The 24,573-nt window shown below is 39.6% G+C and overlaps 2 protein-coding genes and 1 long non-coding RNA gene across 7 annotated transcripts in view; 2 read left to right on the top strand and 1 right to left on the bottom strand.

Annotated features, from left to right (window-relative positions):
* Positions 1-2,029, top strand: part of frem1 (FRAS1 related extracellular matrix 1) — a 74,461-nt gene extending 72,432 nt beyond the window's left edge. For all 4 annotated transcript variants that reach the window (XM_023346849.1, XM_023346850.1, XM_023346852.1 and 1 more), the window contains one exon: positions 805-2,029. In XM_023346849.1, the coding sequence (XP_023202617.1) occupies positions 805-1,007 (203 nt within the window). In that variant the 3' untranslated portion in view covers positions 1,008-2,029. The remainder of the gene's footprint in view (positions 1-804) is intronic.
* On the top strand, positions 1,603-23,141 carry LOC102222065 (leucine-rich melanocyte differentiation-associated protein-like). 2 transcript variants are annotated; one of them, XM_023346865.1, is made up of 5 exons: positions 1,603-1,681; positions 8,525-8,755; positions 10,782-10,964; positions 11,048-11,125; positions 22,414-23,141. In XM_023346865.1, the coding sequence occupies exons 2-5, from the start codon at positions 8,592-8,594 to the stop codon at positions 22,604-22,606; spliced, it is 618 nt and encodes a 205-aa protein (XP_023202633.1). In that variant the 5' UTR covers positions 1,603-1,681; positions 8,525-8,591; the 3' UTR covers positions 22,607-23,141. The 2 variants fall into 2 exon arrangements, with proteins under 2 accessions (XP_023202633.1, XP_023202634.1); XM_023346866.1 differs by lacking the exon at positions 11,048-11,125 and having other exon boundaries at positions 10,782-10,994.
* LOC111611158 lies at positions 15,149-21,064 on the bottom strand. The gene is made up of 3 exons (XR_002753919.1): positions 19,866-21,064; positions 15,799-15,864; positions 15,149-15,663 (listed from the first exon to the last, which is right to left on the bottom strand). It is a non-coding gene; the product is annotated as an uncharacterized LOC111611158 (long non-coding RNA).
* Positions 23,142-24,573: the final 1,432 nt, after the last annotated feature.

Here is a 24,573-nt window from a genome sequence, read left to right on the forward strand (position 1 = left end):
ATTTATTTACTGTTACATTTTGCAGAAGTACCAAAACACAGCAGATATGTCTGTCCGTTAAAGGAGTTTCCAGATAATGTACAGGCGTTTCCTGAGCTGTGACGAGCTGTGCAAAATGCCTGTCCATACAGCTGTCTTAAGAGATTGCCATATATGGAATGCATTGCCTGTATTTGCCTATGCTGTTGTATTATCACAGTGATGACACGCCTATGCTCTGAAGAGAATGAATATTGAAGGTTTGCAAGCTCTCGTTGGACTTACCCTGAACAGCTAAGTGTGACATGCGTCTCTCCTGTTGCAAAAGACAAACCTTTGTGTCCTTTTGATCTTTTAAGAGTTTATTTTAAGAATAAACATAAAACATGGGAGGCCCCATTTAATGGATTTTTCTTTTGTCTGGTAAAAAAAACTACAAGCCATTTCTCCCTGTAGTGCTAGACTCCATGCATTCATTTTGGCCCTATTTACCCAGACCTAGGTTTTTAGGCCAGAGTTCACTTCTTGGTCCACATTATAGAGTTTGATTCAGCATTCACACCTACATAAACAAACAGCTGACTTCAATTAATGTGGGAAATTTCTGTATCACAGAGCCACACTAGATCTTTGGCAAACCTGCAGCTCGGGAGCTCCCGAGGGTTGGTGCGAATGAACCCTTAAAATATGTTTAAAAAGTCATATTCGCTTTCAGCGTGACTGAACTGATGCTTTTTGTGTGTTTTGTTGTCTTATGATAAGCTGCGCAGCACTTTGACCAATTCTTGTTATTTTTAAATAAAAAGGTCTATTGTATCATTTAAGGTCTGAACAGCAGGGAGCGTGAAGGATGGTGGGAGTGGGCAGGCGGTGAGCCTGTCAGCTATACTAACTGGAGGAAGACCCCCTCTCACTCCAAAATGAAGAGAAACAGGAAGTGTGTGCTGGTGTGGAGGAACTCCAAGTGGCAAATTAGAGACTGCAAGAAGAGCAGAGCTCATCGCTTCGTGTGCTCAGTTAAACTTTGAGGACGACTTGGCGCAGCGAAATAAGCTGCTATTGATGCTCAGGACATAGCCCGTCACCGAGGACCACCGGGGTCTATTTTATGGCCTGCTTTTATGATTTTATGATTTATTGTAGCTCTAAAGCAACTTTAGAACACTGTACTTTATTTAACCAATGAAAGTATTCAAGTATTTAATGACTTTTGGTTTTCTGATGGTGTGAAAACAGTTGGAAATTTTTCCACACTGCAACAGAACATTTCACCTCTGAACATTTTTTATTCTTCATATTTTACTTTTATTGTGTATATATTCTTGACTTCATCCGAGTTTAATTATGTTCCCATAATTATGAACTGTAATTTAATGGTCAAATTCTTTGCTTTTGTTTCATTAAAATGGCCAAGTGAAAATAACTCAAATTGTACTTTGTACATATGAGCAGAATTTATAGAATTCCCACCAAAGAGCACTTTTTAAAGTCTGTTTAATTGATTCTCGGTTGCTGTCCAAGCCCAGGCTGCATTATTTAGATCAGGGCCAGTGGGTTTGAACCACACGGGTAAGCAGTAATGTGATTATCTCCATCATGTGATCTCCCAGCAGAGCATGAAAGAAACCCTGTTATAAGGGCTGGGAGCCGTTCTCAGGCTTTCTCAGGCACTGAACAGATCCAACATGTCATCCTCGCCTCGGTGAGTCCACACAAAACTGACAAAATATGTATCCATAGTGTACTTGATCTAAATTTAAAGCATTAGGTAACTGAAATAGTTTTTTGTGCCATAAATAAGACAAAAAAAATCAGGTTAATACATACTTTTAAATTATATTTTGTGCTAACTGATATTTGAATAATATTATTAACAACAGTACATCTAATCTAATCCTATGTCTTGAATAAGCCTGGACATCCGTAATGATCTGAATGTAAAGTAAATATTGTGAAGTCAAAGCTGCAAATGGATTTTCTAGATTTTTTCCTTTTTTCTTTGAGATACTGAAACTTGTTTTTGATTGAATATAAAAATAAATGCATATGAGCTTCTGGATGGTGATGCATTCTTCTGTTCTTAGATTTTAGAGTTATCAATATATTGGCTTCTGTTTCTCCACCTGCTTTTTAACACGTGACCACATGTACTCAGAGGAAGTTATGATCTGGGAAGATTCTTGAGCACAGTTTTGTGTTCTAATCTTTGATCAACTTTATTATCACTTCTACGTTGTTCCATTGTCCTTCATCATGCTGACAAATACACAGATCACCAGCTTATTCCTTGATAGTTTTGCTGCACTGATAAACTGGTGCCTGATTTCCTTACTTTTGGGATATCAGCCAATACTTGCATGTGAAACTGATTTTCTCAGCTGGTTCGATGGATCTGCCCAACAGGTCACGTCTACACGTGCATGAATAACAAAAGCCACCTCACAGTTGCTAGAAGCAACTTTGTTGCCAAGCTGACTTTACACACAAAAAAACTGGTATCGGCCAACATCGGAATCAACAGGTCAGGCTTTATAAAGACCTTTTATATGTTTTATGCAATTCCATGATTGTGGAGATTCAAACCCCACAACTCTAATGCATGATTCTAAGTTTATTGCAACTATCCTGCAAAAATGGTCAAAAACACTGGCTTTAACTGCCTGCTAGCTTAACTGGGGATGGCATTGTTTCATACTTCTACTACACTGCAACCTAGGATTTGTTATCTGATCAATATGAATAGTAACAAAAATCAAGCTATTTATGTTCTGAAGGTCTGTGCAGATCAGCTGCTGGGATTTTTACCAGCATCTTTAATCAGTCCCTCACTCAGAGCTCCATCACCATGCTTAAAGTCCTCCACCATCACACCACATTGACAAACGTGGAACAGCAAAGGAGCTATGTGAAACTGCTCTTCCTGAACTTCCGCTCATCTTTTAGCACCATCATTCGGAGCAGACTGGTGAGGAACCTGGGGGATCTGGGTCTCCCCCACAACATCTGCTGCTGGATCATGAACTTCCTGACAGACCGCTCCCAGAGGGTGAGAGTAGGAACCCATCTGTCCTCAGCCCTGAGCCCGCCACAAGGCTTTGTGCTAAGACCCCTAGTTTACACCTTCTACTCCCATGACTATAGCCCCACCCAAACAAACAAGACCATCATAAAGTTTACTGATGATACCACGGTGGTGGGGTTCATCTTTGGAGGAGATGAGATTGTGTACAGAGTGGAGGTGGAATGACTATATGGTGCACCAACAACAACAACCTCCGTTTTAACACCTTCAAGTCGAAGGAACTGATTGTTGACTTTAGGGGGTATAAACCAGACATTCAGCCCAGAGTTATAAATGGGGAGAGAGTGGAGATGGTGCCAAATTTCAGTTTCCTGGACAGCTGTGTTTACATCTTACGCCATCTAGCCCAGCGCATGTCCGTGTTTGCATTGATAAAGTTTATGTATGTGTTCCTCAGTGGTGCGCCGATTGATCAGCGCATAGAAGGGCTGTAGTGCTCGCCTTGTAGTCATGGAGCATGCTGTTTTTATTATTTATTTTTTGCAGCTCTACAATGCTTTCAGACTGTGCCATATCAAATGCTTCGTCTATCTGGTAGTTGCTGTTATGCACTCAGGAAAACTTGTTCCTTAAAGCTCCGGCAACTAAACAAAGTGTTCTCTGTGGAGCTTACAAAATTAACAGTCAAGAAATGGAAAAGCTTGTTCTCTAAATTCCCATAAGTTGAGTCTCCTCGTATATTTCTCTGTATCCAGCAGTGGGATGCGCAGTGCAGCAGATTTAGCTCCTAATGCAGGGCCAGTCCAAGATTGCATGAGGCCTTGAGCACAATTTGATTTAGGGTCCCCTCAGTCTGCTAAGAACATCAGCACCACTAACAGCATTTCAACATTGATTTAATGGAATATGGGAGAGGAGCTCTAGCTTAATTGTCCAACACTAAAGCAAGGTTTGAGGTAATTGTAAATTGCTGAGATAACAAATATGTATTCACAAATATATTTGTGAACAAGCAGACAAATATATTTGTGAACAAACAAACTTCTGTTACTATAGCAACATCAAACTGTTGCTAACTAACTCAAGATTGTTCTTTGCACTTTTTACAAAGTAAATTTGCCAGCTCCTTAAAATCGTAAATTGAAATGTTAAATAATTTAAAATCTTTTAATCTATCCCTCCTGAAACCATTAAATCTAATTTAATAACATTGTCATTCTGACTAAACAAATGTTAAAATTCAATATCAATGGTCTGTGTTAAAATGTTAGAAATTATGAGGCCCTTGAAGATCTGAGGGCCTTAAGAAGCTGCCTAGTTAATTTATTTAGTTCAGTTCTAAATGTGTTTTTAGATTCACTGGCTAATTACATAATTGGGATTTAACAGATGTGAAAAGAAATTATATTTATTTTAACTGTATTTTTTGGTTTGTTTTTCTTAAGACTGTGTTTTAGCATTGCTAAGGTCTTCCAGTAACATAATTACCCAGTAATATTTTTACATTTCCTGCACGGTGTGCAGCTGGAAGGCCACCCTTGCGCCCCAACCACTAACCTTAGCAAGTTTTCAGGCAGAAACTGAGAAGTCCAAACAAATTATGGTGGTATATGTTTGAACTGTGTGCTATATGGATGTTCTGGTGTACTATTATTGTAATTTTTAATGTATTTATCTGCAATATTGTTCTTTCTGTCTGCAAAGCAAATTGACGCTAGGGGACAATAACGTTGATCTAATCTAATCTAGAATGTAGGCTCCACTTGTTTCTTCCAGCGCCTCAGCTTCTGCTTTTATTTAAGCGTCCAATATACCCATCGACTTTGATCTGCAAGATGCCTTTCCGTTTGTGTATTACTCTACCAAAGCTCTTTCCGTAGTCTTCATATAATAATTATCTAAAGTAACAGATTTTTTTTTATTAATGTTTTTATTGTTTCAGAATACATATGTATATATAACCTCTTCTAACTCTCCTCACACCCTCTCAAAACAAAACAAATCATAAATAAAACAAAGTAAAACAAAACAACCAGCTCAGCTCATATCAAATCAATAAAAGCTTCACAGAAGATTAAATATCTTTGATGATAGTAGAAACAACCACAGTAAACAGAAGTAGTCACTCGTCAGTATTTTTCAGCAGTTCATTAAAGGAGTTTACTTGTCTCATTATTGCAGGAGAGGAAACAGTTCCAGGATTTAGAATAGAAGTACTTTTTTCATCCCAGCATTTTTCAAGTCTTCTATGTCATAATATACTGTAGTTTGTCCAGCATTAGTTCATTTTCCATAGTTCTATTTCCAACATTAATTCCAACCAGCTTTTAACATTTGGAACAGTTAAAGATTTTCATAGTCTGAGGATTATTCTGGCAGCCATGACAGTCCCCACCTGCACCACAGTGCTTTGGTGTTTTGATATATTAGGCATTACTGTTTGGTCCCCCAAAAAGTATAGTCTTGGTGACATGGGTATCACCACACCTATCCACTTTCCAATGTGTTCTAATGGGCTCTTTGCACCTCAGCTTCCGCGTTCGGGGAAAAGCGGCTCAATCTTTTCCGATCTATCGAAAAAGGCTCTTTACACTCGGTATTTGCAGGGCTTGTCCATGGTAACAATTAATGATGAACATTGATCCGAAGCCCCGACAAGTAAGCTGGAGAAAGGTTTTAAGATGTTCGCCTCGTTATACACAGATACCTAAAACATAAGCTAAAAATGTGCCATTTAAGTATCTAAACATTTTTCATCCATTCTAACAGACAATGTTTTTTACCTTATTTTCAAGTATATTACGTGCGTTTATTGTCGTTAGTGTCAGAGACCAAGTAACGGGGGATTTTACGGTTCAGGCTTTTTGCTTCTGAAGCCTGAGGAACAACAAGCCCATAGCTTAACAGTAGAGCAGCTCTGGTGTCAGAGTTCTAGTTCAGCTGACGGTTCAGGTTCAAAGTTGTTGCTTTTAGAAAAATATAGCCGTGTTCCTTAAGGTCTCCGTGTTACTTCGCTTTATTAGTTTTGCATGTTTCTTGTGAAGCAGCACGGTGTTTACAGGCAGATCAGTTGGTCGGTTGTCTGGCTCTGGTCTGCTCTCTCCTTCCCATAAACTCGATCATTCAGGCTCAATACAAAAGTGGTTCCATGGAAATAACACAGGAAGCTCCTTTACCTTCTTCTTTAGGCTGAAGAAGTTGATCCGGAGTGAAGTGAAGGCTGTAAACTTTGCTGTGCGGCGTTAGCTTTAACTGGTAGCCACGAATATTCACAAGCCACCGTCTTCTTAATTCAGGACCGCTTGGAAATCCATGAAAACTTAAAAGCCCATTATATTAGGAAGACAGCAATGTTCATAGTATTGTTTTATTTTCGTCTGAAATACAACTTTGTCTTTTCTAGCTGTCATGGTAACTCAAAGCGGAAAAAAAGAGCCACATTTGCGCATGCGGTTGTGACATCAGCGCGGCAGGTGCAAAGAGCCCATACTGTTTTCCAGAATTGAGATATGCATTTACATTTCCAGATCGCATGTATAAAGGTTCCCGATTCCGTTTTGCATTTCCAGCATAGGTTGTTGGTGAGAAGACCCATTCTATGAAGGATGGATGGGGTGAAATAAAGTCTATGTACCATCTTATAGTGCGTAAATTTTCCTCTAGATACTTTAGTATATTTCCCATTATTTGACAGTATTCTCAACCATTCATCATCACCAAGGGAGGGAATCCAATTTCACTATTGGGAGGGACAGGGACAATTTTTAAGAGCAATTTTGAAGGGGTTGGCAAAGTCACAGTGAAATGTATCGTAAAACGTGGTTTAAAAGGTTTTTAATGTGTTCAAGCTGCAAGACCAAAAATGACTAGTGAGTGGTAATGCACAAACGTGTATTTCTCTCAGTAAGGAAAATGAGAAAAATAAAAGTCAAACTAAAATTTTAATGTTTAGATATGAGCTTGGTTCAGTGGCACAGATATAATCGCTGGTACACCTTTACAAAAATTTAAGGCTAATAAAAACAAGTTTTAATGAATAACTCCACTTGATAAAATTCCCCATAAATATTGATTTATTGTAGTGGCTCTCAATATAAATTATGTGTTATTTAAATTATAAGTTGCTTTATGTTTAAATCTTTTTTAGTTTTACCATGTCCTGGATGGCTGAGAATCTATAAGTTGGTAGAAATAGCAAAGATCTGGGAAGTATCATAACTTAAACTTAATGCTCAAAGCACCAGAGTTTTTATAGAAAAATATCCAGATTATTTTTGTGTGTGTGTCGTTTTAGAGACTCTATTTTGAAGATGTTAAGAAATAAAAGCATACATTTCTGTTTTTCTCTATCTCTCTGGCCTCGGCTCCCACACAGCGAGCTGTCAGCTAATTGTAGTACTTAGTCCCTCCCTTTTCAAACTCTTCTCTTTAACATAAGAGGTAAAGGGATAACTCTTATATAATTGAGATACAGTATTTGCTACGTTCAACAAAAAAGTTTGTCTATCAAAGCAATGTAGTCAGTTTTGCTGGTATTGATTCATCATGATTCAGCCAAAGTAATAAAATAATGAACTGCAGTCTGATTTTTACTGTTAATGTGTTTCTTCCTATTGAGCAGTGAAAGTAAGTGCTGCAGAACCACAGCCTCACTTCAGTGGCTCTGACGTTTACAGCACTGCTGTTGCTCCTGTAAACTTTGGACTGAACCAATGTTCTAACAATGGCGGAGGTGGACCTACAAATTCATTCTTATTTTTTTCTTTGATGAATGGCAGATTTATTTCATTCTTTGTTTCTTTCGCCTTTTCATATTGATATTGTTTAAATACAAAGGTTTCATATGATTTTCTGGGGGAGGGACAATTCTAGACTTTTCGAAGATTGGGGGGTCCAGACCCTACTGACCCACCTGGGATTTCCGTCCATGGTCATCAATAAAAATGCAGCCAAGGTCTGCCAGACAATCCCCAGACTTTTACATACATCCTTTTGCATACTATTAAATAATTTATAAAATGTTTATGCCTTATATTTGATTCTACTTGAGCACATAAACTCCTGGATTATCCTTATGTATGAAATTGACTTTGGTAATACAGTCTCTAATTTGTAGGTATTTCCAGAAATTGTCTTAAGTTATATTATTTTTGATCATGACATCTGAAAAAGACATAAAAACTCCATCTGTATACAAAACATTGACGATACGTATTCCCTTTATAAGCCATTGTAATGGATTAAACCACAATGAGGAATACAACTGTTTAAAATGTGACATCCCACATATTTTATGCATCTCTTTCCATACTAATTTAGAATGTGCTAATACCGGATTTGTGGGAAGAGGTTGTCTATTATCCATTTTACCATGGTAAAGGATATCTATTGGTCTGAAAGGGTTACAGTAACAGATTTGATAAAATACCAAAACACATATCAATAAAATACAATGTAGGTTTGCATGTCATTCCTGTGCTCAATGATGAATGTTAACTATTCCATGTTCTGTTTCTTGTTGAGGCTGGTCATGGAGTGATCTTTCCAGAGGGAAGAAGCAGCAGAAGTTACAAAGTGGAGTTCTTATGTCATGGAGCTACAGACCGCAGCTGAGCACAAGCAGGTCAACCAAGCCTTGGGTTTCCACTGGCTTTCTTTTGCCTATCAGGGCCTGACAGAGATCCCATATGACAGCATACTGATGCAGACAGACACGCTCAAGGTGCTGGACCTGAGTTACAATATCTTGGATGAGTATCCTTTTCTGTTGATCTGTTCTCTGCTAGGACTTCTTCAGGGTGGAAGTGGAGTTAGCATTCCAGGTCAGTTCTTCACTGATGTAGCTGCCCAGGAAACTGAAATTTTGCACCATCTCCACCCTCTCCCTATTTATAATGATGGGCTGAATGTCCAGATTATACCTCATAAAATTGACAATCAGTTCCTTCGACTTGAAGGTGTTAAAACAGAAATTGTTGTTGGTGCACCAGACAGACAGTCATTCCACTTCCACTCTGTATGCGGTTTCATCTCCTCCAGAGATCGGCCCCACCACCGTGGTATCATCCGCAAACTTTATGATGGTATTGTTCAGGGGAGCAGGGCTATAGTCATGGGAATAGAGGGTGCAGCGCAGAGGGCTTAGCACACAGCCTTGTGGAGAGCTGGTTCTCAGTGCTGAGGACAGGTGTTGTTGCTGCTGAATTCATCCTCAATCCTCTGCTTGTAGTTTGCCTTGGCGCAGCTATACAGGTCCCTGTGTCCGTACCTGTGTTAGATCCCTGTGGCTGAAAAGGGGATCTGCTATTTCTCTGTGTCTGCGCTGTTCCTCTCCCTCAGCAGTTCCTTGACCTCCTTGGATGGACAGATATAAGGATATAAGGATGGACGGATGGATAGATAGATTCCTGTTGTTGCAGATCAAATCAATTACATAGTCATTTCTGGTCTGCATGTGAACCGTGGATGATACCGTTACCTTGGTAAGAGTCTATCTGTGATTGACCACTATGATTGATGATTTTATGTTTTGCCAGCAATTCATCACTTAGTGAACTATACTCTTAGAAATTTCTGTAAATTTACAGCAGAATTCTAGTAGTAACATTATATTATAAAATACGGTAGAATATTGTTAAATTTGATGTCTAATGTTGTCACAATCAAGATTGACGACTGGCAGTACACTATCGCAAAATAATTGTACAATACAGTATTTTTCCTAGGCAAGATATTTTACTTGTATTTGCATCTTAGAGAATCAGCATTTAAAGTCAATATTAAACAGAAAGAAAAAATTACTTTCTATAATCAATATTTTAGGGAATGAATCAAAATCTACAGAGCAAAATCAAAAGTGTTAGACTTCTAGTGTTGGATGTTAAAAATACAGTGTTAATTGAACACTAGTCTAATTAAAAGATAGATAGGAGTGTTAGTTTTCCTACATAGTTGATGTTATTCCAACTCTGTAGTTGGAGGCTAGGCAGCTAGCTGAAGGTTACAGCTTCTCTCTTCTGGTCGTCAATATTCGTGGCCTTCGAAGGACCCCTCTTCCGTAGACCGGGCCATTTCTCAAGCCCTTGAAAGAATAAGCTTGAAAGGATGCAAACCCTGAATTCGGACACAACTGTTGTAGTAGTCTGGAGCACTTTCGTTTTCAACTATTTTTTTGTTTGCATCTCTTTTTTGTTTGCTGCATATTATTTGAGGGTTTTTTTGATTGCATCTCTTTTTTATTGTATTTGTTTTTCTCGTGTTTGCTGCATGTTTGCACCTGTCGGCCACCGTAGTATTTGCGTTTACAGAAAACTACTTTAAAAAGTAATTACAGGATTTAAAATGTAAATTTTCAGTAAAATACTGGCAGCTACAGACGCCAGTATCCTACTGTAAATGCACAGTAGCTGTACCGTAATTTATTCTGACTGAAGGTAAACGGTAAAATAGATTTTACCGTTCTTTCATAGTATCAATACTGTGCTCGCTGTAATGGTAATGTACTGTCAAAATAAATAACGGTACAGCTACTGTGAAAGGATGGTAAAATATTGGCAGCTACAAACACCATTATTTTACCGTCCTTTCACAGTATCAATACTGTACTTACTTTAATGGTAATCTACTGTCAGAATAAATTACGGTACAGCTACTGTGCATTTACAGAAGAATACTGGCATCTGTAACTGCTGGTATTTTACTGTAAATTTACAGGATTAATTTTTAGATTGCAAGTGATGAACTTCCTTTTAGTGTTTTCTCTTTGACTCAATCTTTACTGGAACCCGGCTCTGTTGGGGCGGCTGGAGAAGCTCAGCACTCTGATTCTAGACTCCAACAACTACACATCTCATGTCAAGTTCCCCTACATGCCAAGTATCACCGCCATGTGCATCAACAAGAACAAGATCAATAACCTACCCGTGTTTGTGGAGGAAATTTGGCAAAAGTTCCCCAACATCAAGTTAGCCATTTTTTCAGGATGTGCAGGCAGGTGAGGTGGAGCATCTTCTGTTCTCTGATGATTGTGTTCCCTTCCAACTCTAGGGTCCTCAGTATGATGAACAACGAGGCTGCACCTAGCTACTTCAATGGAGGAAGTCTGTCCCAATATATAGATTACCGGTGGGTTTTCCTTTTTTGTTCAGATTGTGGGCATTTGATAAATAACACGTGCTTTAAATAGCATGTTCAACAAACAATCTGCAAGAGAAGATCTATAAGTGACACCAAATGTTTAGCTACACCATAGAAAAACAACCTACAAGTTTCACCACTACAGAGAGCGACTATGTCATTCTGAAATCCATCTGACATAAAGTACACCATGTCAGATGTTCGGCGCTCAAACCAAGAGAACAACAGAAACATCAGGCTACTGGTCACTAATGATGAAACAACCCAAATTCAAATCACTTCAGAACCACGGAAAGCAATCGGATCACTTTGACACTATCAATTTCAACTGAGACCCTGGAGCAGCTAGCTCTTTCAGGCGGCTCCAATGTAAACCTTAACTATAAACGCCATACTGCTGCCTTTGCTCAAAAACGTGCTCAACCCGAAGCAGGGGCGCGGTAAAGGGGGGGAAAGTTAGGACAATTGCAAGGACCCCTGACTGACAGGAGGCCCTCCACAAAATAATTTTGTTTTTTTCTTCATAGAAATAGAAAAAAAATGGGGCCCTGTCAATTACAAATGATCAATTATTGTGTTCTTTAAATTGTTTTTATCAGTAAAAAATAAATGTTACCACTCAAAGACCAAAATGCACACCCATATTTGCACTGAGCCCCCCACCCCCTCCCGATTGGCATGAAATGGTTCGTTCCTGCTTGGTGCGCTTGACGGTGACGGTGTTCAGCAGCAGTCAGAGAAGACAAAAACCTGTGGCAGTTACTATGCTGCCAAGAAAAATAATAGTCAGATTTTCAAAAGGATAGAGAGAAAAAAGACCAGAGTGTCAATTGTAGCCCAGTTTTTCTCCAAGAGAGGTGGTTAGACTGTGTGAGATTATCAACCATTTAGGATAGTTAGCTTAGCTACAGACTGTTTGCCTCCATTTCACTAGCATTTAAAGAAGGAGGGGAAAAATCTACCAACATATTTATATATTTAAGTGGTACCCAGTGGAGCAAAAAGTGGGTATGCACTGTATGTAATGCATAGGAGCGCTGCACTAGAAGGAGCGCCAAAACGATGTGGGGACATTTTTTTCTAGTCGGCATTTTCTGTATTTAACAGCTGTTTGAGCATGCATGACATGATCAGTAATAGAGGAACGGCACTAATTATCAGACAGAATGGATCAGGAGAGGAACACTGCGAACCTAGAAGAACCACATATTAGTGTCTCTCCATCCTTCAATCTCCTGAAACCAAAAAATATAAATGGCAATTTAAAGAACAAATCATACTGATTTATTGGTAAATAAATAAATATTGTGAAGATAAATCTTTTTTTTTCTACATTAGTTTGTTAGGGCTTTCTATGTAGGAAAAATGTTGATATCTTTTATAAATACAGTGTTTTGTGGTCAATGTTATTTCACTATTATTTTATTAACGTGGGTTGCCAGTTTGGATAACCTGACTTCCTATCAAGCTATGAGAATGAAGGAAAACATGCTAACAAAATGCCTCAGACCTGCAGCCCATAGGCTGTTCTAGCGGCTGGCGGAAGTGGCTCTTTGGCTCACTTATATATTAAATGATAAAATATTGGCCTATTTTTTGTTTCATTCCTTTTAAATTGCTTTCTAGGCTGCAATTTATCCACACATCAGGAAAGAATAATAACATTAGGGAGGCAACAAAAACAGCTAATTTATAACATAACAAAAACAGCTCTGACCCCGATATCAGATTAATCCCTCCTCCCTGTCTCAGTGAAAAAGGTGAGCAACACTGTGTTCAGTGACAAGCTAGTTAGCATCCTTCCAGGGAGTCTATGTAGATTTTTCCTGTTTCGCTGCTCTTTTTACAATTACACAGTAAAACAATATATTTATTAGTGACATAAATTCAAACAATCTTTATAAAAACAGCCTCTTGTCAGTCCAGATAGTCCTGCCTTAACTTGCATTTAAATTACAGATATCTGTTGCCACCTCCCTCCTGACCCGTCCCCTCCTAAGTGAAATTAAAGCTGCAATATGCAACTTTTATTAACAAAAGTACACATTTGTTAAGACTGTCAATAAATTGAGAGATTATCTGAGAATAATTTCATTCCTCTGCCTTCTCCCAGTGCTCTCTAGAAACAACCAATCAGAGGCAGGAGGTGGATTTTAGCGCTGTAAATCACAATCTTTAGCGGTCAGTAGTAGGTCAGGGAGGAGCTGGAGGAGATTCATGTTTTCACAGATTATCTGCCTCATAACAAACTGTCATGACAGGAAAGCAAGGCAGTTGCATGCGTTTAAAATTGTAACAGCAGGGGGCCCAATTAAATTTTTTGTCATAGGGCCCAAGTTCCCTGGCAGCGCCCCTGACTGTCCAAAGCGCGACTATAACTCAGCCTTCAGTCCCTGACATCACCGCTGTACCACCGACAAGGGAGAAAAGGAGATGTAAGCTAGATGGCTGGACTGATACAATTTACAATCAGTCTACAGTTAACTCAAACTTTGTGAATAATGTCATAGTTGCTACCTGTAACTAGTCCTGCTCCTTCGCTGGGCTGGAAGTTTTGACAGGTCTGAATCGCTGCCAACAAAAAAGTCTGGTTCATCTCCAAGGCGAGGAACAAAATGTGCGTCCAGTTTTTGGCTTTTCCTTGCTCTCCTTTTTCTATCATTTTCACTTTGCCTCTCCTTGGAGCTCCACTCATGTTAACTTAGTCTGTGGAAATGCTCTAGCTAGTTTTCCATCTCACTGAAAAAAATAACTTTTCGGATTAACATAAAAAAATCATGGAAAGGATTTCCACATGATTACTTTGCTTTATTTCAACACCATGTAATTCTGTTACTCCATTTTAAAGCAAATGTGTTAGTTCAATTTAATTTATTAAGGTTATTCCAATTTAAAGCAAATGTGTTGGCTCAACTTAAATTTTTAAGGTTGATTCAACTTATTTACTACTGTATATTTGGACCCAATATAGTAAATTTGCTAACATTGCAAATTAGTTAGCCAGCCCAAGTAGTTTGCAATGTTTTGGACCAAATAATTGACTTTTCTTGATTAAAATGAATGCAACTTTAGTTGAAACCAACTTATTTTACAGTGGTACCTTCACACTACTTAATTAAGTTGATCCAACTCATGAAAATTAAGTTAGCTCAACAAACATGCTTCATGCTGAAAGAAAGCTATTTAATCGTGTGGAAATCCTTTCCATGATTTAATTATGTTATTTCAAAGACATTTTTTTAAGTGCAATTAAATTAAGTGTTTTAAGACAGGACTGGGTGAAAGGGTAGAAAGAAAACTCAACAATTAGAAAAGGTACAACAGAACTGTATTTTCAAAATTGTTATCCATTTTCTTTTACATGTGCAGTGCAGGCACTTTACTACAAAAGGTATTAACTCTTGCCATATGACAACCCATTTGAACATGCATTTAAGCTAGTTTAAATTAATAGTTTAAACAAAACCTTCAAAGTCGGTGTTTAATTAGTAACAAGAAATTTCAAAATAGTTCAGCCTACCACACACTGTAAAATAAGTCACTGTAGAATTTACAGTAACTTACTGGCAGCAGGGTTTCCAGCCAGTTACTGTAATTTTTACGATAAAGAAATTACAGTAACTTTACAGTAGCCTTACTGTAATTCTATTACAATTTGACTGTGATTTTATTACAGTTTTTCCTGTAATTGCTATATTACTGTAATTTCTTTAAAACAGCGCAGTAATTATATAACATGGTTACTGTGATTTCATCACATTTTTATCATAATAAAATTACAGTAGTCCTGTAGTAGAATTACAAAAAGTTGTCATTTTACAGTAGTTCATGAAACTGCACTTTGCTAGCTTTTAAAAGTTTAACTGTGAACTTGCAACTTAATTTACCAAACTCTCAAAAAATGTTTCATTTTTTAATTTAAAAAACATACATCTATATTTTAAAATCACTTGATTTTATTGTCAATTTAAATCTGACAAACTGAAGCAAAACAAAATATAGTATTATGCAACAGCAATGTTTGCTTGCTACACAGAAGTCAAAGTATTGCAACCAAAGTGAAAAATACTCGGATCTAAAAACATAACTGATACATTTACAATCATGATAATATGGCATTGAATACAATTAATTAAATAATCTTTACTAAAACAAAAGTACCCAAATGTCAAAGTTTCCTAACTGCATTTATGTCAGGTAAAGACGGACAGGATGAAAAGGAAAGACACTCTCTGACCTTCCTTCATTGTAGCTGTCCTCCGGTCTGTCTATTAGAAATGGACAGGACAGATACAGGGACAGGCAGAGAAAATGACAGACAGGGAGAAAGATAAAGTAAGAGAACTGATTGTGTGTAAATGTGTAATTTTACCATTTTAAAATTTCCACTGGTTCATGAAGGAGGAGAATGGAGACATACAGGTTCACTGTTGTCCTAGTGTTTAGCATAAGTCGTCTTGTTGGTTGATGTCACTTTTGCATTTGCAGCTTTTGTTCCACTTTCTGGGTTGAGGCCTATGAATCGCCTAGAAACAGATGGGGGACCGTTTAAAATTACCCTTTTGTTTTTAAGTACATATTACATTTTTAGATTAGATGCCTGTGAATTACCAAATATGTTTTGTAAAGGCATTACTAAAAATAGTTCTCATAGTTCTCACCTATGAAACAATACTCTAGGTGGCAAAAGGAGTTGCTGGACCCGCTTGTGCCCTTGATGCTGTTTCCTGAAAAATAACAATGCTCAGTGATATTAGTTTTAATTTTTACTTAATACTCAGGTACACAGAGACATTTCCATAGACAGATACATTCCTCTGTCTCTATCCATATACTATGTTTGCAGACAGAGACACCTTCTGTAACGTCTGTGCCTCTATCTGTAAACCTAAGGTTGGCAGATACAGTGAGATGGCAATATCTCACTATGTCATCCATTAGTCTATGGACAGAAGGATGAAAGTTACAGTGAGACACAGACAATTGGAGTATCTGGGCGGTGAGAGGGGTGAGGGGTCGGTCTTGTCACCCCCACAAGATGCTGCCCTGGGCGGTTGCCCATAGCTGAATCTGGCACTAGCTGATTAATCACAATTAATCACTATGCCTAACTTTGTAAGCTTGAAATATAAATATGCACACAGCTGTGCAAACCCCTCTTGCTGTACTCCAACAATTTAAAATCCAAGCAATGGACCTTACCAGAGGGGCCGCTTTTCATTGGCTGATGCCCATTCTACGTGGTCACGTGCGTGGCCGTCTCACAAACACACTTAGCTTCCCGTTAGCCAAGTACAGCATAATGGCAGAACTGATACAACTTGTACACCTTGAAGCCTGTCTGTTACACAGTCTTACGTTAGCTAAACAGATCAATATGCAATGTGTACTGTACCTGACATACACTAAAGATTTTATTTGAGCAGAAAAAGCTTTGGACTAAACTGTTACTCCTGTTAGCCACTCTAGCACCAAGTACAGCTAGTCAGTCAACCATCGCTGTGTTCAGGGAAGCGCTGATTAATAATCGAGAAATAAATATCAAGCCTGGAAACTTGATATCGTAACGGACTGAATGTTATGTTTTTAACGTAATCGTTGGCGGGGCGCAGGCGGTTGCCACGGTAACAGGTGAGCTTAAGCTACAAAGAGAGAGAGAGTAAAAAGGTACGAGTGGTTTTGAGTTGATCACCTGTTCGGGTTATTTTACCTTTGTTTAACTTTGCTGTGGCGCATTACAGCCGCTGTAGTTTCTAAACGTTGGACTAATTACCTCGTTCGTTTGTGAGTTTACGTCATTCACAACCCAACACAAGAAAGTTGAAACTGTTCAACTCTTGTTGCTGTCAGCTGTCGCGGAAAAAGTATTTCGCTGTTCGTAGCTCCCTGTGTGTAACATGTTGCTGTGAACTAGATAACACTCCGGAGAGAGGCGCTGATGTCAAACCAGAAGGTTTGATTGATCTGCGTTATGTAATATTAACACATTGAAATGTTCAGGTTAATCGCGTCCGCTAACGCGTTAACGTTGACAGTCCTATGTGCGAGAGAAAATATATAAAAAAAAAAACAGTTGAGACATCCTACCCTCAAACAACTTCCACAAAAAGACCAGAATATAGCCATCTCTCTATATATAGCCATTAGGTGACCTAAAAAGCACATAATGTTAGCTAAGAAATAACCGAAGTTAACTTTAGCAAACAAGCGAGAGTAGCTCAATAATATATTTTCGTACACAAACACAAAACTGCAATATAATGTTTTTTTCAAAAGTATTTACTCGGTGAAAGTCATTGTTGGCCCCGCCGTGTAGCCCTTGAACGTCGCCTCCAGCCGGTAAAAATCCCACAATTCAACTGTACATTACAAATTTACAGTACAGGTGTAAATTTCCGCACGTGATCCAGCGGTCCAATCATGTCCCATGTACTTTCCATACGCATTTCAGATCATAATAAAAAGCTGCATTTTCAAAACCCAGCCCTCTTACTGTATTTTCATGCTGTAGTTTTTACAGACATTTGTTACAGTGCAGTTCTTCAGTGCCAATAGTACCCTGCAGAGAAGAACAAATATCTATAGTTTAATGTGTAACTAAAACCACCTTGAAGTTTTCCCAGGCACAAAACAGTTATGTCGTGTGATCTTGCATAATCTCGCTAGCATCTCGCATGATCTCCTGATGTCGCTAGACCCTCTTCAGCGGGAGCTCAATCTGACTAAATTGAATCACGTTATCGCAGCTTGAATACATTTGTTTATCTGACATGATTTTATCACGTTTGCCTTTGAAACATAAAATTATTTTGTTTAAATGGGTTTTTTTTTGCAAATGCAATGACCACCTCAATTCAATTTTTTGACACAAGTATGGAACAAGCAGAAAATGGTGCAAATGGTAGAGAAACGCCTCTCCTTGGGCTGCCACCTTATCGTGGTGGAGGGGTTTGAGTGCCCCAATGATCCTAGGAGCTATGCTGTCTGGGGCTTCATGCCCCTGGCAGGGTCACCCAAGGCAGACAGGTCCTAGGTGAGGGACCAGACAAAGCGCAGCCCAAAGACCCCAATGATGAATGGCACCATTGGACTTCGTGTTCCCTCGCCCGGACGCGGGTCACCGGGGCTCCACTCTGGAGCCAGGCCTGGATGGGGGCACGATGGCGAGCACCTGGTGGCCGGGCTTTTACCCATGGAGCCCAAAGAGGAAACATGGACCCCCCCTCCCTTGGGCCCACCACCCGTGAGAGGGGCCAAAGGGTTTGGGTGCATTGTGTGATGGGTGGCGGCCGAGGGAGGGGACCCTGGCGGTCCGATCCTCGGTTGCAGAAGCTGGCTCTTGGGACGTGGAATGTCACCTCTCTGGTGGGGAAGGAGCCAGAGCTAGTGTGTGAGGTCGAGAGGTTCCGGCTAGAAATAGTCGGTCTCACCTCGACACATGGCTCTGGTTCTTGAACCAGTCTTCTTGAGAGGGGCTGGACATACTTCCACTCTGGAGTTGCCCAAGGTGAGAGGCGTCGGGCAGGAGTGGGCATACTTGTTGCTCCCCATCTCGGCGCCTGTACATTGGGGTTTACCCCGGTGAATGAGAGGGTAGCCTCCCCCCGCCTACGGGTGGAGGGACAGGTCCTGACTGTCGTTTGTGCTTACGGGCTGAACGACAGTTCAGATTACCCAGAGCTGAGTCAAAAAGCGAAGCTCTCGATTTACCAGTCGATCTACGTTCCCACCCTCATCTATGGTCATGAGCTTTGGGTCATGACCGATAGAACGAGATCGCAGATACAAGTGACCGAAATGGGTTTTCTCTGTAGGGTGTCTGGGCTCTCCCTTAGAGATAGGGTGAGAAGCTCAGTCATTCAGGAGGGACTCAGAGTAGAGCCGCTGCTCCTTCACATCGAGAGGAGCCAGTTGAGGTGGATCGGGCATCTGGTCAGGATGCCTCCTGGACGCCTCCCTGGTGAGGTGTTCCGGGCACATCCCACCGGAAGGAGGCCCCGGGGAAGACCCAGGACACGCTGGAGGGACTATGTCTCTCGGCTGGCCTGCGAACGCCTCGGGAAGAGCTGGAAGAAGTGGCCGGGGAGAGGGAAGTCTGGGCCTCCCTTCTGAAGCTGCTACCCCCGCGACCCGACCCTGGATAAGCGGAAGAAGATGGATGGATGGATAGATGGATGGTAGAGAAACGCTGATTAATTGCCAGCTAGCCATCACTTCATGTGATGTTAGCCACTGAATGAGTACATCAATTACATAAACGTGACCAAACATAGCAACATCATGCATATATACACTCAACAAAAATATAAATGCAACACTTTTGTTTTTGCTCCCATTTTTCATGAGATGGACTCAAAGGTCTAAAATTTATTCCAGATAAACGATATTACCATTTCTTTCAAATGTTGTCCACAAATCTGTCTAAATGTTTGATAGTGAGCACTTCTGCTTTGCTGAGATAATCCATCCCACCTAATAGGTGTGCGACATCAAGATGCTGATCTGACATCATGATTAGTGCACAGGTGTACCTTATACTGCCCACAATAAAAGGCCACTCTGAAATGTGCAGTTTTGTCTCATAGCAAAATGCCACAGATGTCGCAAGCATTGAGGGAGCGTGCAATTGGCATGCTGACAGCAGGAATGTCAACCAGATCTGTTGCTCGTTCATTGAATGTTCATTTCTCCACCATAAGCCGAAAACAGTAACACATAAATGACTTACCTAATTTTCTTGGGAAATATTTCATCTGCTTCTTCCTCTTTGGTCAAACAGGGATTTCTTTCTCTCATGGCTTAGCACCGTCCACACCTGTAGCATGTCTTCATTAGCCACATTTGTCCACCTCACTCCCCACCTTGTGTCCTTAGGCTAAAATGGGTCTTCATATAGCTAAAGTTGCCAAAACAAAGAAAACAAGCACATCACATGTTGCAAAGTAATGCACATAAAAGATAACGTTGACTAACATATTAGCTTTTAATTTTTGCAGTCACATAAATGGAGCTTACAGAGTCAAGGGGATCACTTGTGACACCAGTGAGAGGAATAAACTGTTTTACAATGGGTTTTTTGCGAAGAGCAGGTGTAGTCATTCTAAAGTCCTCACTAATGAATGACTGAAACATCCACCCCAGTGTCAAGAAAAGCATGTACTTACAATGTCCTCAATAATAACTGACATATCTCTTCTCTACATCAGTCAAACTTGTAACGTCACTAGTAACTATGTCATGGTAGGTATCATTGTCTGTCTGGGCTAGGGAGAAGTCAGTGGCAATTTACCCTCATTGTCATCTACTTGTAGTTTACCTGAGCTTGGTTTGGACGTGAATGAGATCAGAAATGTACTCGCCCCGGGCTGGGAGAGTGATTATGGCGGTCACTTTCATAGCGGTTAGGAGAGTGGCCACGACTAGTGTAACCTCTGGTTGAAGAGCTGTAGCCCTGTGTGTAGCATTCAGACGATCCAGATCAGGTACATAAACCCCGTTGGGTTGTGTTCATTCTTTGCATATGAACTGGAACTGTGGTGAGGTATGTTTTGGTCATTTGATGAGTCTCTGTGTCGTGGAGAAGACCCATAGTATCCATCTAATGAATATCGGTCACCCTGGCGTCCGCCTGGAGTGGAGCTCCGATGACGACATCCAGACAACAGCTCATGGTTGGCTCTGTATGTTTCTGAGGGTTTTTTGGCTTCAAGAAAGCATGTTTCATAACATTTGATAACAATTAAAACTTCTCAGTGTTTGGCATTATCTAGCATAATGTTTTTACATCAGGCTACATGGCACCTATATCAATGAGCTACTCTACGCTGTAGTTGGCAATATATATTCGTTTTCTGCTGATAATTTATGTATCTAAAACAAGCAGTATTTTTGCATCAACTTATAAGTTATGTGAAACTTTTCTAATTAAAATAGTTTGAAGGCACAGAATCAGTCCAGTACCAATCCTCATTCTCAGGGGAGAAAGACTCACCTGGTATAAATTAAATTTTTAGCTATTGGAGAATTTAATTTAATCAAAGAATGTCTTGAATATGTGTGTGTGTGTGTTCCATCTTAAGTTGGGCTGCACAGATAGCAGTTTTCTGGCCAATCACCAATCTTTAAAAAGCCTGACCTAGCGATTTTGATTTTGGCAGATACTAATTTGTTTCTGTCTGAAATGTGCTAAATATAGCAAGAAAGTCACTGAGTTAGCTACAGTGGGGTAAATATTGTTAACTGCAAACATGCTGATATGACCTGGTGGGCCGGTCTGTCAGTCAACTTTTCACTGTAGAGCAGAAGAGGCTGATTTTTAAACTTTTGCTGAGGTAGATAATATCAGTGGATAAGATTGGCTTCACATGTAAGCATCGGCCAATCACCAATCCCCCAAAGTTAAGGAAATTGGTGCAGATAAATCAGCCAATAAATGTCATTTCATTCTATATGCATATAGAATATAATGTAAACATTACTATCAGAGATGCAATAATTTTAGCAGGTGTGTGAATGATCTAATAATCTGACTGCTGATTGCAGCCAGTTCACATTATTAACAGAATTAGAGGGCTCCAAAACCAAATTTTGATTAGGGCCCCATGGAGGCTTGGGCCAGCCCTGTATTTCAGCTACTGTTTCATGCAGGACACAGCTTCAAGAAATCCTGCTGCATTCCTAAATACACTAACAAACTCTGAACTAAAACAATTAAGTTTAGTTTTCATTTTCCTTTTGTTCTCTTCCTCTTTTGCTATTTAAGTTCCAGGGGTCCTCACTCCTCTTTTGTTCTTTGTTCCTCCCACCCTCTCAATCAATCAGAACTCCAAAATTATTAATCATTCATTTAAAAATCCAACCATTGAGAGAGAAAAAACTATTTTGGCTGCCATTTAATTTCCCTTTGGGATCAATAATGCATTTTGTAATTTGAATTGTTTCACATATGGCGTTTTCTCTCACTACATTTCTAACAAACTATCTTAGCAAAGCAAATGAAGAGCCCTCTCCTGGACAGATTACTCTAGCAAAGCTCAAATCAGAAATAACTGTCAGAAATATCTTGCCTAACTTTTCAGAAAATGGTCAAATAAAGGTTTTCCCAGTTATTATAAATTTCAGCAGGGCTACAGTAACACCTACCCTGAAGTCCTGACTCGTCTTCCAATGTAATTTTATACCATTTCCCATCTTTCCACATTATAAAAGATGCATTGGCAGCTAAACATCTTGTCCATGTTGGATTGTTATTGTACCTGTGGTGTTTTCCCCCACAGACTTTACGTAATCAGTCAGATCCCAGGCCTGGAAATTCTGGACGATACAGAGGTTCTGGAGAAGGAGAGAGTTCAAGCCAGGAAAACCTACAGGCTGCAGCAGAACAGTCTCAGCAGCAGGAAGAAGAAGGACGAGTCATCCAGGAAACACACACACATGCAGAGGAAGGTCAATACCATCATCAGACAATAACTTCAACCCTTTGACAATGTTATGATAATCAATTCATTTTTGTTAGTACTGATTCTGCCAACATTTATAACCATGTCCCATGACCCTGCACCATAATATTAAAGGTAGCAATCATCTCCAAACACTTGTATATTCTGTTTATTTGTCTCCAACTGTCTCACTAATGAATGCCAAGAGGAGGCTATAAAGACGCTAACTTCAGGAGAAAAATATATACAGTAGGTGCTGCTGCTTGACAGAACAGTCAGCTGCTGTTTGGCATCTCTTGTATTTTTACCAATGCCTGTCATGCCCTCAAAGAAGTCAAACAGGGTAGTTAAAGCTGCAGTATGTAACTTTCTTGAAGACATATTATTTTCATATTTGTTAAAAATCTCATTATCTTGAAAGTAGAATATGAGAGAGATAATCTGTGAAAAAATCAAGTTCCTCTGCTTCTTTCCTTAGCCTAGTGGTTCCCAAAGTGTGGGGCGCTCCCCCCTAGGGGTGTGGTGCTATTGCAAGGTAGACACGGGAAGAAAAAAAAAAAAAAAAACAGTTACACAAAAGTGTTTCACTGTAAAGATGGTTTGTAGTGTGAAATAAACTTCAGTGGAGTTTGAAAACAAAATATGTGTATAGATTTATGTCTGGTTGAATGATGTGTGTGCCCAGTTGATTTTGTTTTCTTTTTTTTTGGGGGGGGGCGGATTTTATTATAATCCATAGGGGGTGCTCAGAAAATATTTGGGAACCACTGGGGGGTGGAGGGGACAGAAGAAAATCTTTGGGAACCACTGCCTTAGCCCCTAATAGCATTTAGAAAAATACTCGCTCCCAAATCAAAACAAAAAAATCAGTCATTCACAACCGTGTACGCATAGCTTACTGCCACACAGAGCACGTGTGCACCCGTTGCTCGAGCTGTAGCTAGCGGTGTGTTGCTGTTGTTATGCTAATGGCAGAGAAACAAATCAATTTTAAATGAAATAAAAAATACTCCTCCTTGGCTGTTATAGTGGAGTACTTTTCTAAATGCTATTTGGGGCTCATGGAAGAGACAGAGAGACTTGATTTTTTTTGTAATTTAATTTTTTGTCATGGGGCCCAAGATTCCTGGAGGCGCCCCTGAGCAGGGGTGTCAAACTCCAGTCCTCAAGGGCCGGTGTTCTGCAACTTTTAGATGTGCCTCTGAATAGAATAATTAGGTCATTAGCAAGACTCTGGAGAACTTATCTACACAAGGAGGAGGTAATTAAGCCATTTCATTCCAGTGTTTTGTACCTGTGGCACATCTAAAAACTGCAGGACACCAACCCTTAAGGACACCTGTGCTCTAGAGTCATGAACTGGTGCCAGTTTGGCACCACCCCGCCCTTCTCAACCTCCCCTGCGAAGTTGTTGAAGTGGGGTGGGTGTTGGTGTGATGGTCACCTGTGTCTGTGTCATCCAGTTTGCGTCTCTTTATTTTGTAAAAGCTTATTTTGACTCTTTTTAACATAAAAAAACTGCTTATAAATCACAATATGGCTCTTTCTCCAATATCCGCAAACATTAACTGCATTTTCACTGAATGGCTTAGCACCACAATACATTAAAGATCTGCTGTTGTTGTATCAACCTTCCAGACCTCTCAGGTTCTGGTTCTGGTCTGCTCTGCATCCCCAGAACCAGAACCAAACGAGGAGAAGCAGCTTTCAGCATCTATGCACCACAAATTTGGAACAAACTTCCAGAAAACTGTAAAACAGCTGAAACACTGACTTCTTTTAAATCTCAACTAAAAACACACCTGTTTAGAATTGTATTTGAAATGTAATCAATTACAAATTTATTAATGGAACTTGACTTAATGCTTTGTTTTGATTATTGATTCTATGTTGCTTTGTGTTTCTGTGTTTGTAATGATGTAAAGCACTTTGAAATGTCTTGCTGCTGAAATGTGCTATACAAATAAAATTTGATTGATTGATTGATTTTGAGGAAAC

The sequence above is a fragment of the Xiphophorus maculatus genome, chromosome 14 (genome assembly GCF_002775205.1).
Source record: "Xiphophorus maculatus strain JP 163 A chromosome 14, X_maculatus-5.0-male, whole genome shotgun sequence".
Lineage (NCBI taxonomy): Eukaryota > Metazoa > Chordata > Actinopteri > Cyprinodontiformes > Poeciliidae > Xiphophorus > Xiphophorus maculatus.